This window comes from Ylistrum balloti, unplaced genomic scaffold, assembly GCF_031769215.1.
Source record: "Ylistrum balloti isolate Yb309-2 unplaced genomic scaffold, AGI_CSIRO_Ybal_v1 Utg370450, whole genome shotgun sequence".
Taxonomy (NCBI): domain Eukaryota; kingdom Metazoa; phylum Mollusca; class Bivalvia; order Pectinida; family Pectinidae; genus Ylistrum; species Ylistrum balloti.
The window spans coordinates 498,611-518,940 of record NW_026782299.1 but is presented as its reverse complement, the minus strand read 5'-3'; the positions used below and the strand labels follow the sequence as shown (position 1 = coordinate 518,940).

At 39.3% G+C, this 20,330-nt stretch overlaps 1 protein-coding gene across 1 annotated transcript in view; it reads left to right on the top strand.

Annotated features, from left to right (window-relative positions):
* Positions 1 to 20,013, top strand: part of LOC132555032 (visual pigment-like receptor peropsin) — a 31,167-nt gene extending 11,154 nt beyond the window's left edge. The window contains exons 2-6 of the mRNA XM_060219369.1: positions 1,533 to 1,692; positions 12,442 to 12,569; positions 12,739 to 12,835; positions 13,007 to 13,229; positions 18,884 to 20,013. Coding sequence (XP_060075352.1) covers positions 1,533 to 1,692; positions 12,442 to 12,569; positions 12,739 to 12,835; positions 13,007 to 13,229; positions 18,884 to 19,120 — 845 coding nt within the window. The 3' untranslated portion in view covers positions 19,121 to 20,013. The remainder of the gene's footprint in view (positions 1 to 1,532; positions 1,693 to 12,441; positions 12,570 to 12,738; positions 12,836 to 13,006; positions 13,230 to 18,883) is intronic.
* Positions 20,014 to 20,330: the final 317 nt, after the last annotated feature.

Sequence of the window (20,330 nt, the reverse complement as noted above, 5' to 3'; positions counted from 1 at the left end):
GATGTCACGTATATGGTCATGGACTAAACTATTCAAAGTGCGAAACAAGGTGACTGACGTGAGCTGTTGTCAATGTCACACGGACAACAACAACATACCTTTCAGCATCACTAAAGACAATACAAAACGTTCCGCGAAGTATTTCTCGCGTGTTTTCAAAATGTTTTTGACAGGAGTAATGTCCTCAACTACACCACGAAGAAAAGAACAAAAAGATCAACATCTTAAGAATGCTGAAATTCACGAATGATAGAAATATTTTAGAGATAAATTATACTATATTTATATGGCCAGTGTTAGAGTATGCTAACATTGTCTGGGCTAACTGTACTCTAGTAGAATGAAATGTCCTGAAGTCGATCCAACTTGAAAATACAGGTATGATAACGGGTTTAAGAGTGGGTACTAGTTACAATATTTGTATAGAGGTATTGCTCCACTCGGAGTAAGAAATCATCGGAATATTAATTCTCAAAGATATATAATCAAAAGTGTCCTTCCTATATACATGACTTGCTACAACCATATACTGATACCATTGATAATTACAATTTTCGACACAATAGATGTTTTGATTACCATATCCAGAACACGTTTATATAGTGAGAGTTCCCTTCTCTTACAGCAGAATTGGACGATCCTGTCTGTATGTTTCCTTCTGTAACATCTATCAAAACTTTAAAGAAGGCTTTTTCACATCGTAATAATCTCTATTTACAAGTTTTATGTGCTGATATCTTCAATTACTATGGCGCTAAAAGCTTAACATTATATCAACTTAGAAACTCTGTGACTAACTTAGATTCTGACTCGTTTAACTGATAGTCCTGCCTCCCTGTGTGGTTATCTAATTGAAGATAGTGTTTGTCTTCATTGCCCTCTCTGTACTCTATATCTAACCTGAACAACACCATTTCGCTCACTATCGGGACTTCTTGTATGCGGCCTTCAAACAAGTAATTTTGGTATAAATAGATTTATATTAGATACCAGATGTTTCAAAAAGGCAACGATATCTTCAAAAATTCAGCTGGTAGCAATTTTAATTTGCCTATAATCACTTTATTATGACTAAGATTATGGTCTTTTTACTTTATAAATGTATTAATAGATATTGTCCAGGGATAAATCAGAAGGTTCACTTAGGTAACCCTTTTAACTGGTGGTAGTTTTTATTTGCCTATGGGCATACTGTTATGGCTGATCTATTTACTATATAAATGTATTATTGTCAATCTAGTAATGCTGTCGGACTTGTTATTGTTTCTTTACATTATCTCTTATTTTCTATCATCAATCTGGAAATCCATTGTAATTAAGTATATCTCTTTTAACCTTACTCCCAGTTGTATGATTTAAAATAATCAATCCTATTTTTGTTCCTAGTGATGTGTAATGATGTGTATTTGCTGTAAATGATATAAGGGGAGGGCTAGTAAAGGCTTCGTCTGTTGCCCGGTCCTTATTGCACTTTTATTTGTGCAATAAAAACGTTCTGAAATAAACTAAATGTCCTTGACCTTTGTTGACAGGAGCTGCCGGCGTGCTGGCCAATGCCTTCACCATAGTGACGTTTATGAGAGAATCTCCAATCGGCTCACCCCGTCATATACTGCAGCTCAACATGGCGATCGCCAACCTTCTGGTCTGTGTACCATTCCCTTTCTCGGGCTTGTCCAGCTTCCGCGGAAAGTAAGCAATGGTCGTTAAATAAAAGATAATGATTGAACCACTTACTAAATGTTTAGATACTGCTGTAGATCACACGTTTTCATTTTCATATCGCAGTTTTTCACTTAAAAAAAACACCATTCTTTTTTTCCCAACGGTCAATTCCATCGAGAGCACATACATTTCGGTCTCCATTTTCATATCATGATCGGTTTGTTTGCTACTATTTAGTATGTAACTCGGATGATATAAAGTGATTCGGGTCATTTCAACCAAAGAATGCCCCAAAGTGGTTGATAATTGGACCATATATATCCTCTGGTATGTTTCCCTGAAAAACATGTTACATGTAAAACAAGTCATTATGTTTACGAAAATGGGCCAATTCAGAAAAGCATGGCGCTGTAATTATATATCATCTTAACCTCAGTTAGTTTTCTCTCAGCTTTCCATTACGTTTCCAGTACCAGCCTCTATTATGCTCTGCGAATTTCCTTAAAACTGACGACATCAGAATCTATCCAACTTTGTCCATACATCATAAGTCCGTTCTACTACAAGTAAACCCTTGCCAAGTAGTCAGTATTTGTATAATTCAGCTGACTGAAGACGTTTGATCAGACCCCTATCCCAATCCCATATCGGAGATCAAAACAGGAGTTTTGCGATCACCCTTGTCTGTGTCCGTCCATCAGACTTCTGTTACCGCGCTTTTATCTCGATTTCTGTTTTGCAGATGGCTTCCTGGCGTGTTATCAAGGTCACTTTTACTATTGTAACTCTAATAGAAAATTGGTGTCTGTACAATGTCTTGTGTTTAATATGGACACATTTCTCTCAGTCTTCCTTACTTACGGATGTCAAAATATCAAAGTCAAGGTCACTGTTGATATACATAGGAAATAAGTTCTTGCAAAGATTATCGAGTTATTTTGGCCAATTCCATTCACAGCCAATCCAATGGTTTCCTGAAGAGATCGCCTCCTTGGTATTGTTTTTAATGTACGAAGGTCAAGGTTACTGTTGCGATAGGTAGACACTTGGGTTCTGTTAATTATCACGCCACCTATCATGTTATAGACTTTACCTTTATATAATTTCTAGTCTCCGAAGTCGTATTTCATAATATCATAGACACGTACAAAACATCAGTATAGATATTACATCAACAAACATCGTCATCTTAAAATGTATTGTAGTTTATTATTAAAATAAAGAGGAGAGACCAGAAGTAGGTGTGTAGTTTATTATTACAATAAAGAGGAGAGACCGGAAGTAGGTGTGTAGTTTATTATTAAAATAAAGAGGAGAGACCGGAAGTACGTGTGTGGGTTATTATTACAATAAAGAGGAGAGACCAGAAGTAGGTGTGTAGGTTATAGAGAGAGACCAGAAGTAGGCGTGTAGGTTATTATTGCAATATTGGGGAAAGACCAGAAGTAGGTGTGTAGGTAATTATTGCAATATTGGGGAGAGACCAGAAGTAGGTGTGTAGGTAATTATTGCAATATTGGGGAGAGACCAGAAGTAGGTGTGTAGGTTATTATTACAATAAAGAGGAGAGACCAGAAGTAGGTGTGTAGGTTGTAATTACAATAAAGGAAGAGACCAGTAGTAGGCGTGTAGGTTATTATTAAAATAAAGAGGAGAGACCAGAAGTAGGTGTGTAGGTTATAGAGAGAGACCAGAAGTAGGTGTGTGGGTTATTATCACAATAAAGAGGAGAGACCAGAAGTACGCGTGTAGGTTATAGAGAGAGACCAGAAGTAGGTGTGTAGGTTATAGAGAGAAACCAGAAGTAGGTGTGTAGGTTATTATTACAATAAAGGAAGAGACCAGAAGTAGGTGTGTAGGTTATTATTACAATAAAGGAAGAGACCAGAAGTAGGCGTGTAGGTTATTATTACAATAAAGAGGAGAGACCAGAAGTACGCGTGTAGGTTATAGAGAGAGACCAGAAGTAGGTGTGTAGGTTATTATTACAATAAAGGAAGAGACCAGAAATAGGCGTGTAGGTTATTATTACAATAAAGGAAGAGACCAGAAGTAGGTGTGTAGGTTATTATTACAATAAAGGAAGAGACCAGAAGTAGGTGTGTAGGTTATTATTACAATAAAGAGGAGAGACCAGAAGTAGGTGTGTAGGTTATAGAGAGAGACCAGAAGTAGGTGTGTAGGTTATAGAGAGAGACCAGAAGTAGGTGTGTGGGTTATTATCACAATAAAGAGGAGAGACCAGAAGTACGCGTGTAGGTTATAGAGAGAGACCAGAAGTAGGTGTGTAGGTTATAGAGAGAAACCAGAAGTAGGTGTGTAGGTTATTATTACAATAAAGGAAGAGACCAGAAGTAGGTGTGTAGGTTATTATTACAATAAAGGAAGAGACCAGAAGTAGGCGTGTAGGTTATTATTACAATAAAGAGGAGAGACCAGAAGTACGCGTGTAGGTTATAGAGAGAGACCAGAAGTAGGTGTGTAGGTTATTATTACAATAAAGGAAGAGACCAGAAATAGGCGTGTAGGTTATTATTACAATAAAGAGGAGAGACCAGAAGTACGCGTGTAGGTTATTATTACAATAAAGGAAGAGACCAGAAGTAGGCGTGTAGGTTATTATTACAATAAAGAGGAGAGACCAGAAGTAGGTGTGTAGGTTATTATTAAAATAAAGAGGAGAGACCAGAAGAAAGTGTGTAGGTTATTATTACAATAAAGAGGAGAGACCAGAAGTAGGTGTGTAGGTTATTATTGCAATATTGAGGAGAGACCAGAAGTAGGTGTGTAGGTTATAGAGAGAGACCAGAAGTAGGTGTGTAGGTTATTATTGCAATATTGAGGAGAGACCAGAAGTAAGTGTGTAGGTTATAGAGAGAGACCAGAAGTACGTGTGTAGGTTATTATTAAAATAAAGAGGAGAGACCAGAAGTAAGTGTGTAGGTTATTATTACAATAAAGGAAGAGACCAGAAGTAGGTGTGTAGGTTATTATTACAATAAAGGAAGAGACCAGAAGTAGGTGTGTAGGTTATTATTACAATAAAGAGGAGAGACCAGAAGTAGGTGTGTAGGTTATTATTACAATAAAGGAAGAGACCAGAAGTAGGTGTGTAGGTTATTATTACAATAAAGAGGAGAGACCAGAAGTAGGTGTGTAGGTTATTATTACAATAAAGGAAGAGACCAGAAGTAGGTGTGTAGGTTATTATTACAAGAAAGAGGAGAGACCAGCAGTAGGTGTGTAGGTTATTATTACAATAAAGAGGAAAGACCAGAAGTAGGTGTGTAGGTTATTATTACAATAAAGAGGAGAGACCAGAAGTAGGTGTGTAGGTTATTATTACAATAAAGGAAGAGACCAGAAGTAGGTGTGTAGGTTATTATTACAAAAAAGAGGAGAGACCAGAAGTAGGTGTGTAGGTTATAGAGAGAGACCAGAAGTAGGTGTGTAGGTTATTATTACAATAAAGGAAGAGACCAGAAGTAGGTGTGTAGGTTATTATTACAAAAAAGAGGAGAGACCAGAAGTAGGTGTGTAGGTTATAGAGAGAGACCAGAAGTAGGTGTGTAGGTTATTATTACAATAAAGGAAGAGACCAGAAGTAGGTGTGTAGGTTTATTATTACAAAAAAGAGGAGAGACCAGAAGTAGGTGTGTAGGTTATAGAGAGAGACCAGAAGAAGGTGTGTAGGTTATTATTAAAATAAAGAGGAGAGACCAGAAGTAAGTGTGTAGGTTATAGAGAGAAACCAGAAGTAGGTTTGTAGGTTATTATTACAATAAAGAGGAGAGACCAGAAGTAGGTGTGTAGGTTATTATTACAATAAAGGAAGAGACCAGAAGTAGGTGTGTAGGTTATTATTACAAAAAAGAGGAGAGACCAGAAGTAAGTGTGTAGGTTATAGAGAGAGACCAGAAGAAGGTGTGTAGGTTATTATTAAAATAAAGAGGAGAGACCAGAAGTAAGTGTGTAGGTTATTATTACAATAAAGAGGAGAGACTAGAAGTAGGTGTGTAGGTTATTATTGCAATATTGAGGAGAGACCAGAAGTAGGTGTGTAAGTTATTATTACAATAAAGAGGAGAGACCAGAAGTAGGTATGCAGGTTATTTCGACATGTCTGTGGATTAATCAATAAAACACAGGTATATGCGGTCAAGACGAGATTTCCCTGGATGACCAGTCATAATTTCACAGGGTTACTGTCAACCATACTAAGCTAACAGATCTCAAAATCATGAACGTCATCGTCTTCACAGACAGCCATGAACGTCACCGTCTTCACAGACAGCGCGAACATCATCGTCTTCACAGGCAGCCATGAACGTCATCGTCTTCATAGACAGCCGTGAAAGTCATCGTCTTCACAGACAGTCATGGCCGTCATCGTCTTCACAGACAGCGTGAACATCATCGTCTTCACAGGCAGCCATGACCGTCATCGTCTTCACAGACAGCCATGGCAGTCTTCGCCTTCACAGACAGGCATGGCCGTCATCGTCTTCACGGACAGTCATGGCCGTCTTCGCCTTCACAAACTGCCATGGCCGTCATCGTCTTCACGGACAGCGTGAACATTATCGTCTTCACGGACAGTCATGGCCGTCTTCGCCTTCACAGACACCCATGAACGTCATCGTCTTCACGGACAGTCATGGCAGTCTTCGCCTTCACAGACAGGCATGGCCGTCATCGTCTTCACGGACAGCGTGAACATCATCGTCTTCACAGACATCCATGGCCGTCATCGTCTTCACGGACAGTCATGGGCCGTCTTCGCCTTCACGGACAGTCATGGCCGTAATCGTCTTCACGGACAGCGTGAACATCATCGTCTTCACAGGCAGGCATGGCCGTCATCGTCTTCACGGACAGTCATGGCCGTAATCGTCTTCACGGACAGCGTGAACATCATCGTCTTCACAGACAGGCATGGCCGTCATCGTCTTCACGGACAGCGTGAACATCATCGTCTTCACAGACATCCATGGCCGTCATCGTCTTCACGGACAGTCATGGCCGTCTTCGCCTTCACGGACAGTCATGGCCGTAATCGTCTTCACGGACAGCGTGAACATCATCGTCTTCACAGGCAGGCATGGCCGTCATCGTCTTCACAGACAGCCATGCACATCATCGTCTTCACAGACAGTCATGGCCGTCATCGTCTTCACAGACAGCCATGAACATCATCGTCTTCACAGACAAGCATGGCCGTCATCGTCTTCACAGACAGCCATGAACATCATCGTCTTTACAGACAGTCTTTACAGACAGTCTTTAATGCCATCGTCTTCACAGACATCCATGAACATCATCGTCTTCACAGGCAGCCATGACCGTCATCGTCTTCACAGACAGCCATGGCAGTCTTCGCCTTCACAGACAGGCATGGCCGTCATCGTCTTCACGGACAGCGTGAACGTCATCGTCTTCACGGACAGTCATGGCCGTCTTCGCCTTCACAAACTGCCATGGCCGTCATCGTCTTCACGGACAGCGTGAACATTATCGTCTTCACAGACAGGCATGGCCGTCATCGTCTTCACGGACAGCGTGAACATCATCGTCTTCACAGACATCCATGGCCGTCATCGTCTTCACGGACAGTCATGGCCGTCTTCGCCTTCACGGACAGTCATGGCCGTAATCGTCTTCACGGACAGCGTGAACATCATCGTCTTCACAGGCAGGCATGGCCGTCATCGTCTTCACAGACAGCCATGCACATCATCGTCTTCACAGACATCCATGGCCGTCATCGTCTTCACGGACAGTCATGGCCGTCTTCGCCTTCACGGACAGTCATGGCCGTAATCGTCTTCACGGACAGCGTGAACATCATCGTCTTCACAGGCAGGCATGGCCGTCATCGTCTTCACAGACAGCCATGCACATCATCGTCTTCACAGACAAGCATGGCCGTCATCGTCTTCACAGACAGCCATGAACATCATCGTCTTTACAGACAGTCTTTAATGCCATCGTCTTCACAGACATCCATGAACATCATCGTCTTCACAGACAGGCATGGGCGTCAACGTCTTCATAGACAGCCATGAACATCGTCGTCTTCACAGACAGGCATGGGCGTCAACGTCTTCATAGACAGCCATGAACATCATCGTCTTCACAGACAGCCAATGATGTCCTTTTCTTCACAGACAGCCAATAATGTCCTTGTCTTCACAGACAGCCAATGACGTCCTTGTCTTCACAGACAGCCAATGACGTCCTTGTCTTCACAGACAGCCAATGACGTCCTTGTCTTCACAGACAGCCAATGATGTCCTTGTCTTCACAGACAGCCAATGATGTCATCGTCTTCACAGACAGCAAATGGCCGTCATCGTCTTCACAGACAGCCATGAACATCATCGTCTTCACAGACACGCGTGAAGTTATCATCTTCACAGACAGCCAATGATTTCCTTGTCTTCACAGACAGCCAATGATGTCATCGTCTTCACAGACAGCCAAAGATGTCCTTGTCTTCACGGACAGCCAATGATGTCCTTGTCTTCACGGACAGCCAATGGCGTCCTTGTCTTCACAGACAGCCAATGACGTCCTTGTCTTCACAGACAGCCAATGACGTCCTTGTCTTCACAGACAGCCAATGATGTCCTTGTCTTCACAGACAGCCAATGATGTCATCGTCTTCACAGACAGCCGTGACTGTTCATGTCTTCAGTAAAGGCATTTCATTGCTTTATAAACATTGAGCCATGCTAGTACCAACAATCCTTATAAAAAATCTACAAAGAACACTGTAGGCCAGATGTTTAGCTAGACTTATTCCTTCGTGTGAAAAACTAGGTCATCATTTCTTACAACTCATTAACTGTCACCATAAGTGATAAAACATATATACCTTGGAGCAAGATCAAAACACGTTTTTATTAGATACTGTGACTGTTATTTTCTATGGAAAGATAGAATCGATAACGCTATAACACAAATTAATATCATTTCAGACACCACAAGCTAGAGAAGTGTAGATGTTAATACTTACAATATTACACAAAAGATTCTGGTTCATGATTGTATCGACGCAACGAGCCGAGTTCTCAACATATCATACAATTCATACACTTTTACGATCTTTGGAATCTTCCAGTAGAAATCAATAATACATATATATATATATGTGTGTGTGTAGAAAAAATGTGCAAGTTAACATCACACACAGTAAAGACATAAAATAAAGAATTTAATGACATACTGTAGTGTTATAATGAAATTACACTCAAGTGTTTTAATAACATTATCCTCTGTGGTGTTTTAATGACATTATCCTCTGTAGTGTTATAATGACATTATTCATTGTAGTGTGATAATGAAATTACACTCAAGTGTTTTAATAACATTATTCTTTGTAATGTTTTAATGACATAATACTCTGTAGTGTTTTAATGACATTATTTTCTGTAGTGTTTTAATGACATTATTCTCTAGTGTTTTAATGACATTATACTCTAGTGTTTTAATGACATTGTACTCTAGTGTTTTAATGACATTATTTTCTGTAGTGTTTTAATGACATTATACTCTGTAGTGTTTTAATGACATTATAATCTAGTGTTTAATGACATTATTCTCTGTAATGTTCTAATGCCATTATACTCTATAGTGTTTTAATGATAATTATACTCTAGTGTTTTAATGACATTATTTTCTGTAGTGTTTTAATGACATTATTCTCTAGTGTTTTAATGACATTATACTCTAGTGTTTTAATGACATTGTACTCTAGTGTTTTAATGACATTATTTTCTGTAGTGTTTTAATGACATTATACTCTGTAGTGTTTTAATGACATTATAATCTAGTGTTTAATGACATTATTCTCTGTAATGTTCTAATGCCATTATACTCTATAGTGTTTTAATGATAATTATACTCTAGTGTTTTAATGACATTATACTCTGTAGTGTTGTAATGACATTATACTCTGTAGTGTTTTAATGACATTATACTCTGTAGTGTTTTAATGACATTATACTCTGTAGTGTTTTAATGACATTATACTCTAGTGTTTAATGACATTATTCTCTGTAGTGTTGTAATGACATTATACTCTGTTGTGTTTTAATGAAATTATTCTCTAGTGTTTTAATGACATTATTTTCTGTGTAGTGTTTTAATGACATTATACTCTGTATTGTTTTAATGACATTATACTCTAGTGTTTAATGACATTATACTCTGTAGTGTTTTCATGACATTATACTCTGTAGTGTTTTAATGACATTATACTCTAGTGTTTAATGACATTATTCTCTGTAGTGTTGTAATGACATTATACTCTGTTGTGTTTTAATGACATTATTCTCTAGTGTTTTAATGACATTATACTCTAGTGTTTTAATGACATTGTACTCTAGTGTTTTAATGACATTATTTTCTGTGTAGTGTTTTAATGACATTATACTCTGTAGTGTTTTAATGACATTATACTCTAGTGTTTAATGACATTATACTCTGTAGTGTTTTCATGACATTATACTCTGTAGTGTTTTAATGACATTATTTTCTGTAGTGTTTTAATGACATTATTCTCTGTAGTGTTTTAATTACATTATACTCTGTAGTGTTTTAATGACATTATTCTCTGTAATGTTTTAATGGCATTGTACTCTAGTGTTTTAATGACATTATTTTCTGTAGTGTTTTAATGACATTATACTCTGTAGTGTTTTAATGACATTATAATCTAGTGTTTAATGACATTATTCTCTGTAATGTTCTAATGCCATTATACTCTATAGTGTTTTAATGACATTATACTCTAGTGTTTTAATGACATTACACTCTGTAATGTTTAATGACATTATCCTCTGTAGTGTTATAATGACATTATACTTTAGTGTTTTAATGACATTACACTCTGTAATGTTTAATGACAAAATACTTTGTGGTGTTGTAATGACATTACACTCTGTAATGTTTTAATGACATTATACTCTAGTGTTTTAATGACATTATACTCTAGTGTTATAATGACATTATTCTCTGTAGTGTTTTAATGACATTACACTCTGTGGTGTTTTAATGACATTACACTCTGTAGTGTTTTAATGACATTATACTCTAGTGTTTAATGACATTATACTCTGTAATGTTTAATGACATTATACTCTGTAATGTTTAATGACATTACACTCTGTAGTGTTTTAATGACATTACACTCTTTATGTTTAATGACATTATTCTCTGTAGTGTTTTAATGACATTACACTCTGTAATGTTTAATGACATTATTCTCTGTAGTGTTTTAATGACATAATACTCTGTAATGTTCAATGACATTACACTCCGTGGTGTTTTAATGACATTATTCTCTGTAGTGTTTTAATGACATTACACTCTTTTATGTTTAATGACATTATTCTCTGTAGTGTTTTAATGACATTACACTCTGTAATGTTTAATGACATTATTCTCTGTAGTGTTTTAATGACATAATACTCTGTAATGTTCAATGACATTACACTCTGTGGTGTTATAATGACATTACACTTTGTGGTGTTTTAATGACATTACACTCTGTAATGTTTAATGACATTATACTCTGTGGTGTTTAATGACATTACACTCTGTAATGTTTAATGACAAAATACCTTGTGGTGTTTTAATGACATTACACTCTGTAATGTTTAATGACATTATCCTCTGTAGTGTTATAATGACATTATACTTTAGTGTTTAATGACATTACACTCTGTAATGTTTAATGACAAAATACTTTGTGGTGTTTTAATGACATTACACTCTGTAATGTTTTAATGATATTATACTCTAGTGTTTTAATGACATTATACTCTAGTGTTTTAATGACATTATACTCTGTAGTGTTTTAATGACATTATTCTCTGTAGTGTTTTAATGACATTACACTCTTTATGTTTAATGACATTATTCTCTGTAGTGTTTTAATGACATTACACTCTGTAATGTTTTAATGACATTATACTCTAGTGTTTTAATGACATTATACTCTAGTGTTATAATAACATTATTCTCTGTAGTGTTTTAATGACATTATACTCTGTAATGTTTAATGACATTACACTCTGTAGTGTTTTAATGACATTACACTCTTTATGTTTAATGACATTATTCTCTGTAGTGTTTTAATGACATTACACTCTGTAATGTTTTAATGACATTATACTCTAGTGTTTTAATGACATTATACTCTAGTGTTATAATGACATTATTCTCTAGTGTTTAATGAAATTATACTCTAGTGTTATAATGACATTATTCTCTGTAGTGTTTTAATGACATTATACTCTGTAGTGTTTAATGACATTACACTCTGTAGTGTTTTAAAGACATTACACTCTGTAGTGTTTAATGACATTACACTCAGTGGTGTTTTAATGACATTATTCTCTGTAGTGTTTTAATGACATTACACTCTTTTATGTTTAATGACATTATTCTCTGTAGTGTTTTAATGACATTATACTCTGTAATGTTCAATGACATTACACTCTGCGGTGTTATAATGACATTACACTTTGTGGTGTTTTAATGACATTACACTCTGTGGTGTTTTAATGACATTACACTCTGTAATGTTTAATGACATTATACTCTGTGGTGTTTAATGACATTACACTCTGTAATGTTTTAATGACATTACACTCTGTGGTGTTTTAATGACATTACACTCTGTAGTGTTTTAATGACATTACACTCTGTGGTGTTTTAATGACATTCGTTATATTTAATCATAATGAAACATTTATATATGACTTGTAGATGGCTATTTGGTGACCTTGGGTGTCAGCTGTACGGCACGGAATCGTTTCTGGGCGGAATGGCGGCATCAACCTTCGTCCCTATCGTTTGTATGGAGCACTACCTTGCCAGCTGTAAAAAAGACTTCTGTAAGTCCTTCCAGGTGTCCACTTTCATTAGACACGTTCTGTATAACTTCGTAACAATTACGATGTAGACTCGTCATAGCAACTATTCGGTGGTGAAATACAAAACTTAATTGAACTCCTTACTTACAATTGTATTTGTTGATATCAAAGGAACGTGTTACGTTTTCAGACGACACCATCTCGAGCGGCACGTGGTGGACGGTCGCCATGTTATGCTGGATTTACGCCTCTCTCTGGGCCATTTTACCTTTGTTTGGATGGAACAGGTAAGACCAGTTTTAAAAGGAAACACGTCAACATGTCAAAGAGTATGTTTTAAATAGTGTATGCTTAGAAGTATGTAAGTAAGAATGGTTGTTCGGAATGCTTTACATTTTAGGTCTGTATATTAAATGTCATATAAACCTACCGTCCCTCTCTTTCTCATTTGTCCAAAGCTACGCTGTTGAAGCATCAGGAATCGCCTGTGGTATCAACTGGCTGAAGAAGGACGCAAATCACGTGACCTACCTACAGGCGATGGTAATTACAGGATGCATTCTCTTTATCATGGCCTTCTACGCGCTGTACCAGACACGTGTCTACTGGGATAGTGTCCAAGTCAAAGCTGACCCTAAACCGGAGTCGAAGAACTGGTTTACAGAGAGACAGCAAGCATGGGTAAGTACAAAGGATCTCATGACTAAACGTCTGTAGTCAGCAGTGAGGGTAGGTACAAAAACATTTCAATAGCATCAAACATGGGTACGTACAATAAAGGTACACAGACAGGAAACAGTCAAGGGTACGTACAATAAAGGCACACAGGAAACAATCATGGTTACGTGCGAGAAAGGTACACAGTCCGTTAACAGACATGGGTACGTACAATAAAGGTACACAGACAGGAAACAGTCAAGGGTACGTACAATAAAGGCACACAGACAGGAAACAGTCAAGGGTACGTACAATAAAGGTACACAGACAGGAAACAGTCAAGGGTACGTACAATAAAGGTACACAGACAGGAAACAATCAAGGGTACGTACAAGAAAGGTACACAGACAGGAAACAGTCAAGGGTACGTACAAGAAAGGTACACAGACAGGAAACAGTCAAGGGTACGTACAAGAAAGGTACACAGACAGGAAACAGTCAAGGGTACGTACAATAAAGGTACACAGACAGGAAACAATCAAGGGTACGTACAATAAAGGCACACAGACAGGAAACAGTCAAGGGTACGTACAATAAAGGCACACAGACAGGAAACAGTCAAGGGTACGTACAATAAAGGTACACAGACAGGAAACAATCAAGGGTACGTACAATAAAGGCACACAGACAGGAAACAATCAAGGGTACGTACAATAAAGGCACACAGACAGGAAACAGTCAAGGGTACGTACAATAAAGGCACACAGACAGGAAACAATCATGGTTACGTGCGAGAAAGGTACACAGTCCGTTAACAGACATGGGTACGTACAATAAAGGTACACAGACAGGAAACAGTCAAGGGTACGTACAATAAAGGCACACAGACAGGAAACAGTCAAGGGTACGTACAATAAAGGTACACAGACAGGAAACAGTCAAGGGTACGTACAATAAAGGTACACAGACAGGAAACAATCAAGGGTACGTACAAGAAAGGTACACAGACAGGAAACAGTCAAGGGTACGTACAAGAAAGGTACACAGACAGGAAACAGTCAAGGGTACGTACAATAAAGGTACACAGACAGGAAACAATCAAGGGTACGTACAATAAAGGCACACAGACAGGAAACAGTCAAGGGTACGTACAATAAAGGCACACAGACAGGAAACAGTCAAGGGTACGTACAATAAAGGTACACAGACAGGAAACAATCAAGGGTACGTACAATAAAGGCACACAGACAGGAAACAATCAAGGGTACGTACAATAAAGGCACACAGACAGGAAACAGTCAAGGGTACGTACAATAAAGGCACACAGACAGGAAACAATCATGGTTACGTGCGAAAAGGTACACAGTCCGTTAACAGACATGGGTACGTAAATAAAGGTACACAGACAGGAAACAGTCAAGGGTACGTACAATAAAGGTACACAGACAGAAAACAATCATGGGTACGTACAATAAAGGCACACAGACAGGAAACAATCATGGTTACGTGCGAGAAAGGTACACAGTCCGTTAACAGACATGGGTACGTACAATAAAGGTACACAGACAGGAAACAATCAAGGGTACGTACAATAAAGGTACACAGACAGGAAACAGTCAAGGGTACGTACAATAAAGGCACACAGGAAACAATCATGGTTACGTGCGAGAAAGGTACACAGTCCGTTAACAGACATGGGTACGTACAATAAAGGTACACAGACAGGAAACAGTCAAGGGTACGTACAATAAAGGCACACAGACAGGAAACAGTCAAGGGTACGTACAATAAAGGTACACAGACAGGAAACAGTCAAGGGTACGTACAATAAAGGTACACAGACAGGAAACAATCAAGGGTACGTACAAGAAAGGTACACAGACAGGAAACAGTCAAGGGTACGTACAAGAAAGGTACACAGACAGGAAACAGTCAAGGGTACGTACAATAAAGGTACACAGACAGGAAACAATCAAGGGTACGTACAATAAAGGCACACAGACAGGAAACAGTCAAGGGTACGTACAATAAAGGCACACAGACAGGAAACAGTCAAGGGTACGTACAATAAAGGTACTAAGACAGGAAACAATCAAGGGTACGTACAATAAAGGCACACAGACAGGAAACAATCAAGGGTACGTACAATAAAGGCACACAGACAGGAAACAGTCAAGGGTACGTACAATAAAGGCACACAGACAGGAAACAATCATGGTTACGTGCGAGAAAGGTACACAGTCCGTTAACAGACATGGGTACGTACAATAAAGGTACACAGACAGGAAACAGTCAAGGGTACGTACAATAAAGGCACACAGACAGGAAACAATCATGGGTACGTACAATAAAGGCACACAGACAGGAAACAATCATGGTTACGTGCGAGAAAGGTACACAGTCCGTTAACAGACATGGGTACGTACAATAAAGGTACACAGACAGGAAACAGTCATGGGCACGTACAATAAAGGTACACAGACAGAAAACAGTCAAGGGTACGTACAATAAAGGCACACAGACAGGAAACAATCATGGTTACGTGCGAGAAAGGTACACAGTCCGTTAACAGACATGGGTACGTACAATAAAGGTACACAGACAGGAAACAGTCATGGGCACGTACAATAAAGGTACACAGACAGAAAACAGTCAAGGGTACGTACAATAAAGGCACACAGACAGGAAACAATCATGGTTACGTGCGAGAAAGGTACACAGTCCGTTGACAGACATGGGTGCGTACAATAAAGGTACACAGATAGGAAACAGTCATGGGTACGTACAATAAAGGTACACAGACAGAAAACAGTCAAGGGTACGTACAAGAACGGTACACAGATAGGAAACAGTCAAGGATACGTACAAGAAAGGTACACAGACAGGAAACAGTCATGGGTACGTACAAGAAAGGTACACAGACAGGAAACAGTCATGGGTACGTACAAGAAAGGTACACAGACAGGAAACAGTCATGGGTACGTACAAGAAAGGTACACAGACAGGAAACAGTCATGGGTACGTATAAAGAACGGTACGCGTCAGTTAAAAGCCATGGTTACGTACATGAACGGTATACAGATAGAAAACAGTCATGGGTACGTACATGAACAGGTTCACGGAGTAGCAACAGTAATGGGTAAGTACATGAACAGGTTCACGGAGTAGTAGAAGCCATTGGTACGTACATGAACAGGTTCACGGAGTAGCAACAGTAATGGGTAAGTACATGAACAGGTTCACGGAGTAGTAGAAGCCATTGGTACGTACATGAACAGGTTCACGGAGTAGCAACAGTAATGGGTAAGTACATGAACAGGTTCACGGAGTAGTAGAAGCCATTGGTACATACACAGAAAACAGTCATTGGTACGTACAAGAACTGTTTATAGTCAGGATGCAGTCAAAGGTACGGGTGCACAGACAGGCAACAGTCATGGGGGTTGTACAGTTCACAGACAGGCATCAGCCAAAGGTCTGTCAGATCACCTTGTTATTTCTAAACGCTGTATATTTACATATGTAGACGCAATGAAACTAAAATCCGTTTTCCTCCATGGCAATTTGCACAATGAACAAAACACAACCAATAATTAATATATACTAGCGGAAAGAAGAAACGCAAGTTCAGTTTTTGTAATATAACATTTAGACACGTGGACGAAATTAAATTGAATTTGACGATAATCTACCTCCGTGCACTGAGGAAATGTTCTTCAATTAAAGTTCAGCTGACCGTGACCCCGATCGGCAAAGATTTTTCAAGAAAGCGTGCATCTGGGGTACTCCTGCACCAACTGTGCTGGTAAACCACTACAAATCGAGCATGGAAATAGTACAGGTTAGCCACACAACATTTCTTTTCGATTGTAGAGCGAAGTCATTAAGGGTAGAGTTTGTTGTGTATTTAGACCCGGATTCGGGTTTGTGTATTAGTCACGCCTTGCGCATGAATACGGTCAAGAAATATTTCCTGAAAATGGCGACGACGGGTCAGCCAAGTGTGCCCGTGCTCCTGTTACACACAAAACAGGGTTATTGCTCTGATAATGCAAGGGTATTGGAGACGCGTGCTGTTCACTGACGAGTCTGGCTTCACGCTTTACAGGTCAGATTGACGAAAACGTGTCTATCGACGTCGTTGTGATTTTCTGACGATTGCGTAACGGAAAGCCACAGATTCGGGGGAGGGTCTGTTATGGTATGGGTAGGGATATCTCAAGACGTGAAAACGCCTTTCGTGGTTATCCATGGCAAGCTTACAGCAGTAACACATCGGGATCAAGTCTTGATACCACACGCCCTTCCTCCTATCCCTCAACGTAGACTTACGTTGCAGCGAGACCCCATGTTGCAAGGCTTTGTCATGACTTTCTGGCTCAAAATAACGTCCCAATTCTTGATTGGCCATTATACAATCCAGATTTGCCCCCCCCCCCGCCCCCCCAGTCGAGCATTTGTGGGACGATCTGGACAGAAGGGTGAGGATGCGTGTCAACGTCCCATATAACGTCGCTCAACTACGCAGGCCCTTATTCAGGAGTGGAATAATATCCCTCAAAGGACAATTAACACATTGATTGGGTCAATGTTAAGGAGAGTAAGAACAGCGACTGAAGCCAGGGGTGGCCACACACGCTACTGATTTGGATAAGTAAATTGCGGAGGGTACCCTTGTTTTAACGTTATTCACTCAAACGCTGTCTGTGATAGAACAAAAAGTCATCAGACTGCTTGTATTCACATATACATATCCTTCTTGACATATAATAAACACGAACTGTTTTACCTATCTGCCTTTATATGTAAATTCACGTATCATGTTTACATATCGGCCTTGACAAATAGAGACTCGTGTGTCATATACATGTATACATATTTGCTCTAACACTTAAACGATGCGCCAATTTAAAATATTTGGCTTGAAATATAACAAACTGCAGTCGCTTTATCTATACTCCAGGGTTAAAGAAACGCAGGGTAAACTGAATGTGATTCTAGGCAAGACGTCGAGTATAATGTTAAATATCTTTAGGTAAGAATGTATATTAATCCATATAGAACAAACTGCAAAATCAACAATTTGTATGTGGTAAGTGATTTAGGAGTAATTTAAGGGAATTGAAAGAGACCTCTGTAATCTGAAATCGAAATGGACTGATTGTTGGAGCTGGCTTGTCAGTAACGGGTATGTCCCCCATTCGCTCTCTCCACAGCCCTGATTCTCCTATGCATGGAGTTCAGGAGTGAGTTTATCGTACTCGTTGGGATGTTGGCTCATTCTTCCAAGAGTGCTGCTCTCAGTTGGGTCAGAGTAGCAGGGGGAGGCTGGCGAAGTCGAACCTGTCTATCCAGCTGGTCCCACCAGTGCACAATAGGGGATAGGTCGGAGTAATGCTATCAGAAATTAATCAAAATATCGGAAGATGATGTGTCTCTATGAAGACCACCTAATGGTATGACGAGTAGTGAAACTCGGTGCCACAGAGACTTTCCCGTTTCGTGTTTGTCCCGGAAGACATCGTCACGCAATACAATAATGCAGCATTCGATACAGGACCACGTGCATTGTAACATAGAGAGTTTCTTCACCGATTTTCATTGTTTTATTGAAAAAGATGTCGCCCCGCGTTCCTTTATCCCTTGGGTAATTTACATATCTTCTTTTCATTTTGCAGATGTGCCTAGCGTTCATGCTTATAATGAGTATTGGATTCGGACCGTACGCCATCCTTGGCTTGTGGGCATCACTTACGGACAGCACATCCGTATCCACGCTAGCCATCATCATCCCTTCCCTAGCCTGCAAAGCTAGCAGCTGTCTCTATCCCATCCCTTACATTGTGGCCAGCGACAAGTTCCGCGCGGCCTACCTCGGATATCGTGTCTCGGAACAGGAGGCCAAAGACAACTGATTAACGACCAACTGGACATGTGTGTACAAAGGGCAGAATTCGACCAGCAAATCGCTGTATCAAGCGTATTTTTCTTGTAACGAATGTTGACTGAACATTTTTTTCTTTTTAGTTTTCAGTCAAGAAGGTTGTCGTGTCCGTTTATGACTGTTTGTGTTTGTACCAGTGAACAAGAGTTGAACAGCTGTTAAAACAGGATGAACACGAATTCGTTGTCGTTAGGTCAACAAGCAGCTTGTGTTCTGTGTGCTTACGCAATGGTGACGCGTCCGTCGTCCGCCTAGCCAACCGTCGTCCGTCTAACGTCAGCATGTTCCTTTAATCTGGCATATCTGCTGCACACTTGGGTGAATAATTATCGAATGAATGAAATTGCTGTCTTTGATTCACCTGCAAAAGTCATAACGTTCAAACATTTTTAAACTTTAAGGGCTGTTTAATATACAAGAAGCATGATTGATGAAAATGTTTGGTATAGAAAATGTTAAAGTGAAAAGCTATCAGTTTTAGTCAAATGAATGCCTTCACTTCACTCTCTTCATCATAAAAGTTAGATACTGAAATAGTTGACAACTCCCAGGGAAAACAGTCTTGTTGTTCCAACCAACGAAACACGTGCTAAAGAGCCAAGCTGATAGAATAATAGAATAATAGAATAATAGAACGCATCTTGACCCAGCAAGAACGTGATAAATGACATCCCTGTGACATTGTGTAATAGGTGAGTGTTTCAGGTCTGTTTGGAAATTTTGTATTTGTCTTCAAAAAATTTACTTATTTTACCTCAGACCCAATTTGTGTTCGTGATTGGATGTTTTATCCCATGTCTTGGCAGGTATTGAATTGTACAACGTAATAGACAAATAAAAGCAAGCCATTATACGCTTACTACAGCCGCATACTCTTTGTTTTTTATTTGGTTACACAACATATATGGGTGACCATCAATGGACAGTGTTAACAGGGTTACCATCAATGAACGGTGTAAACTGGGTGACCATCAATGGACGGCGTTAAATGGGTGACCATTAATGGACGGCGTTAACCGGGCGACCATCACTGGACGGTGTTAACAGGGTGATCATCAATGGACGGCGTTAACTGGGTGACCATCAATGGACGGTGTTAACAGGGTGACCATCAATGGACGGTGTTAACAGGTTGACCATCAATGGACGGCGTTAACTGGGTGATCATCAATGGACGGTGT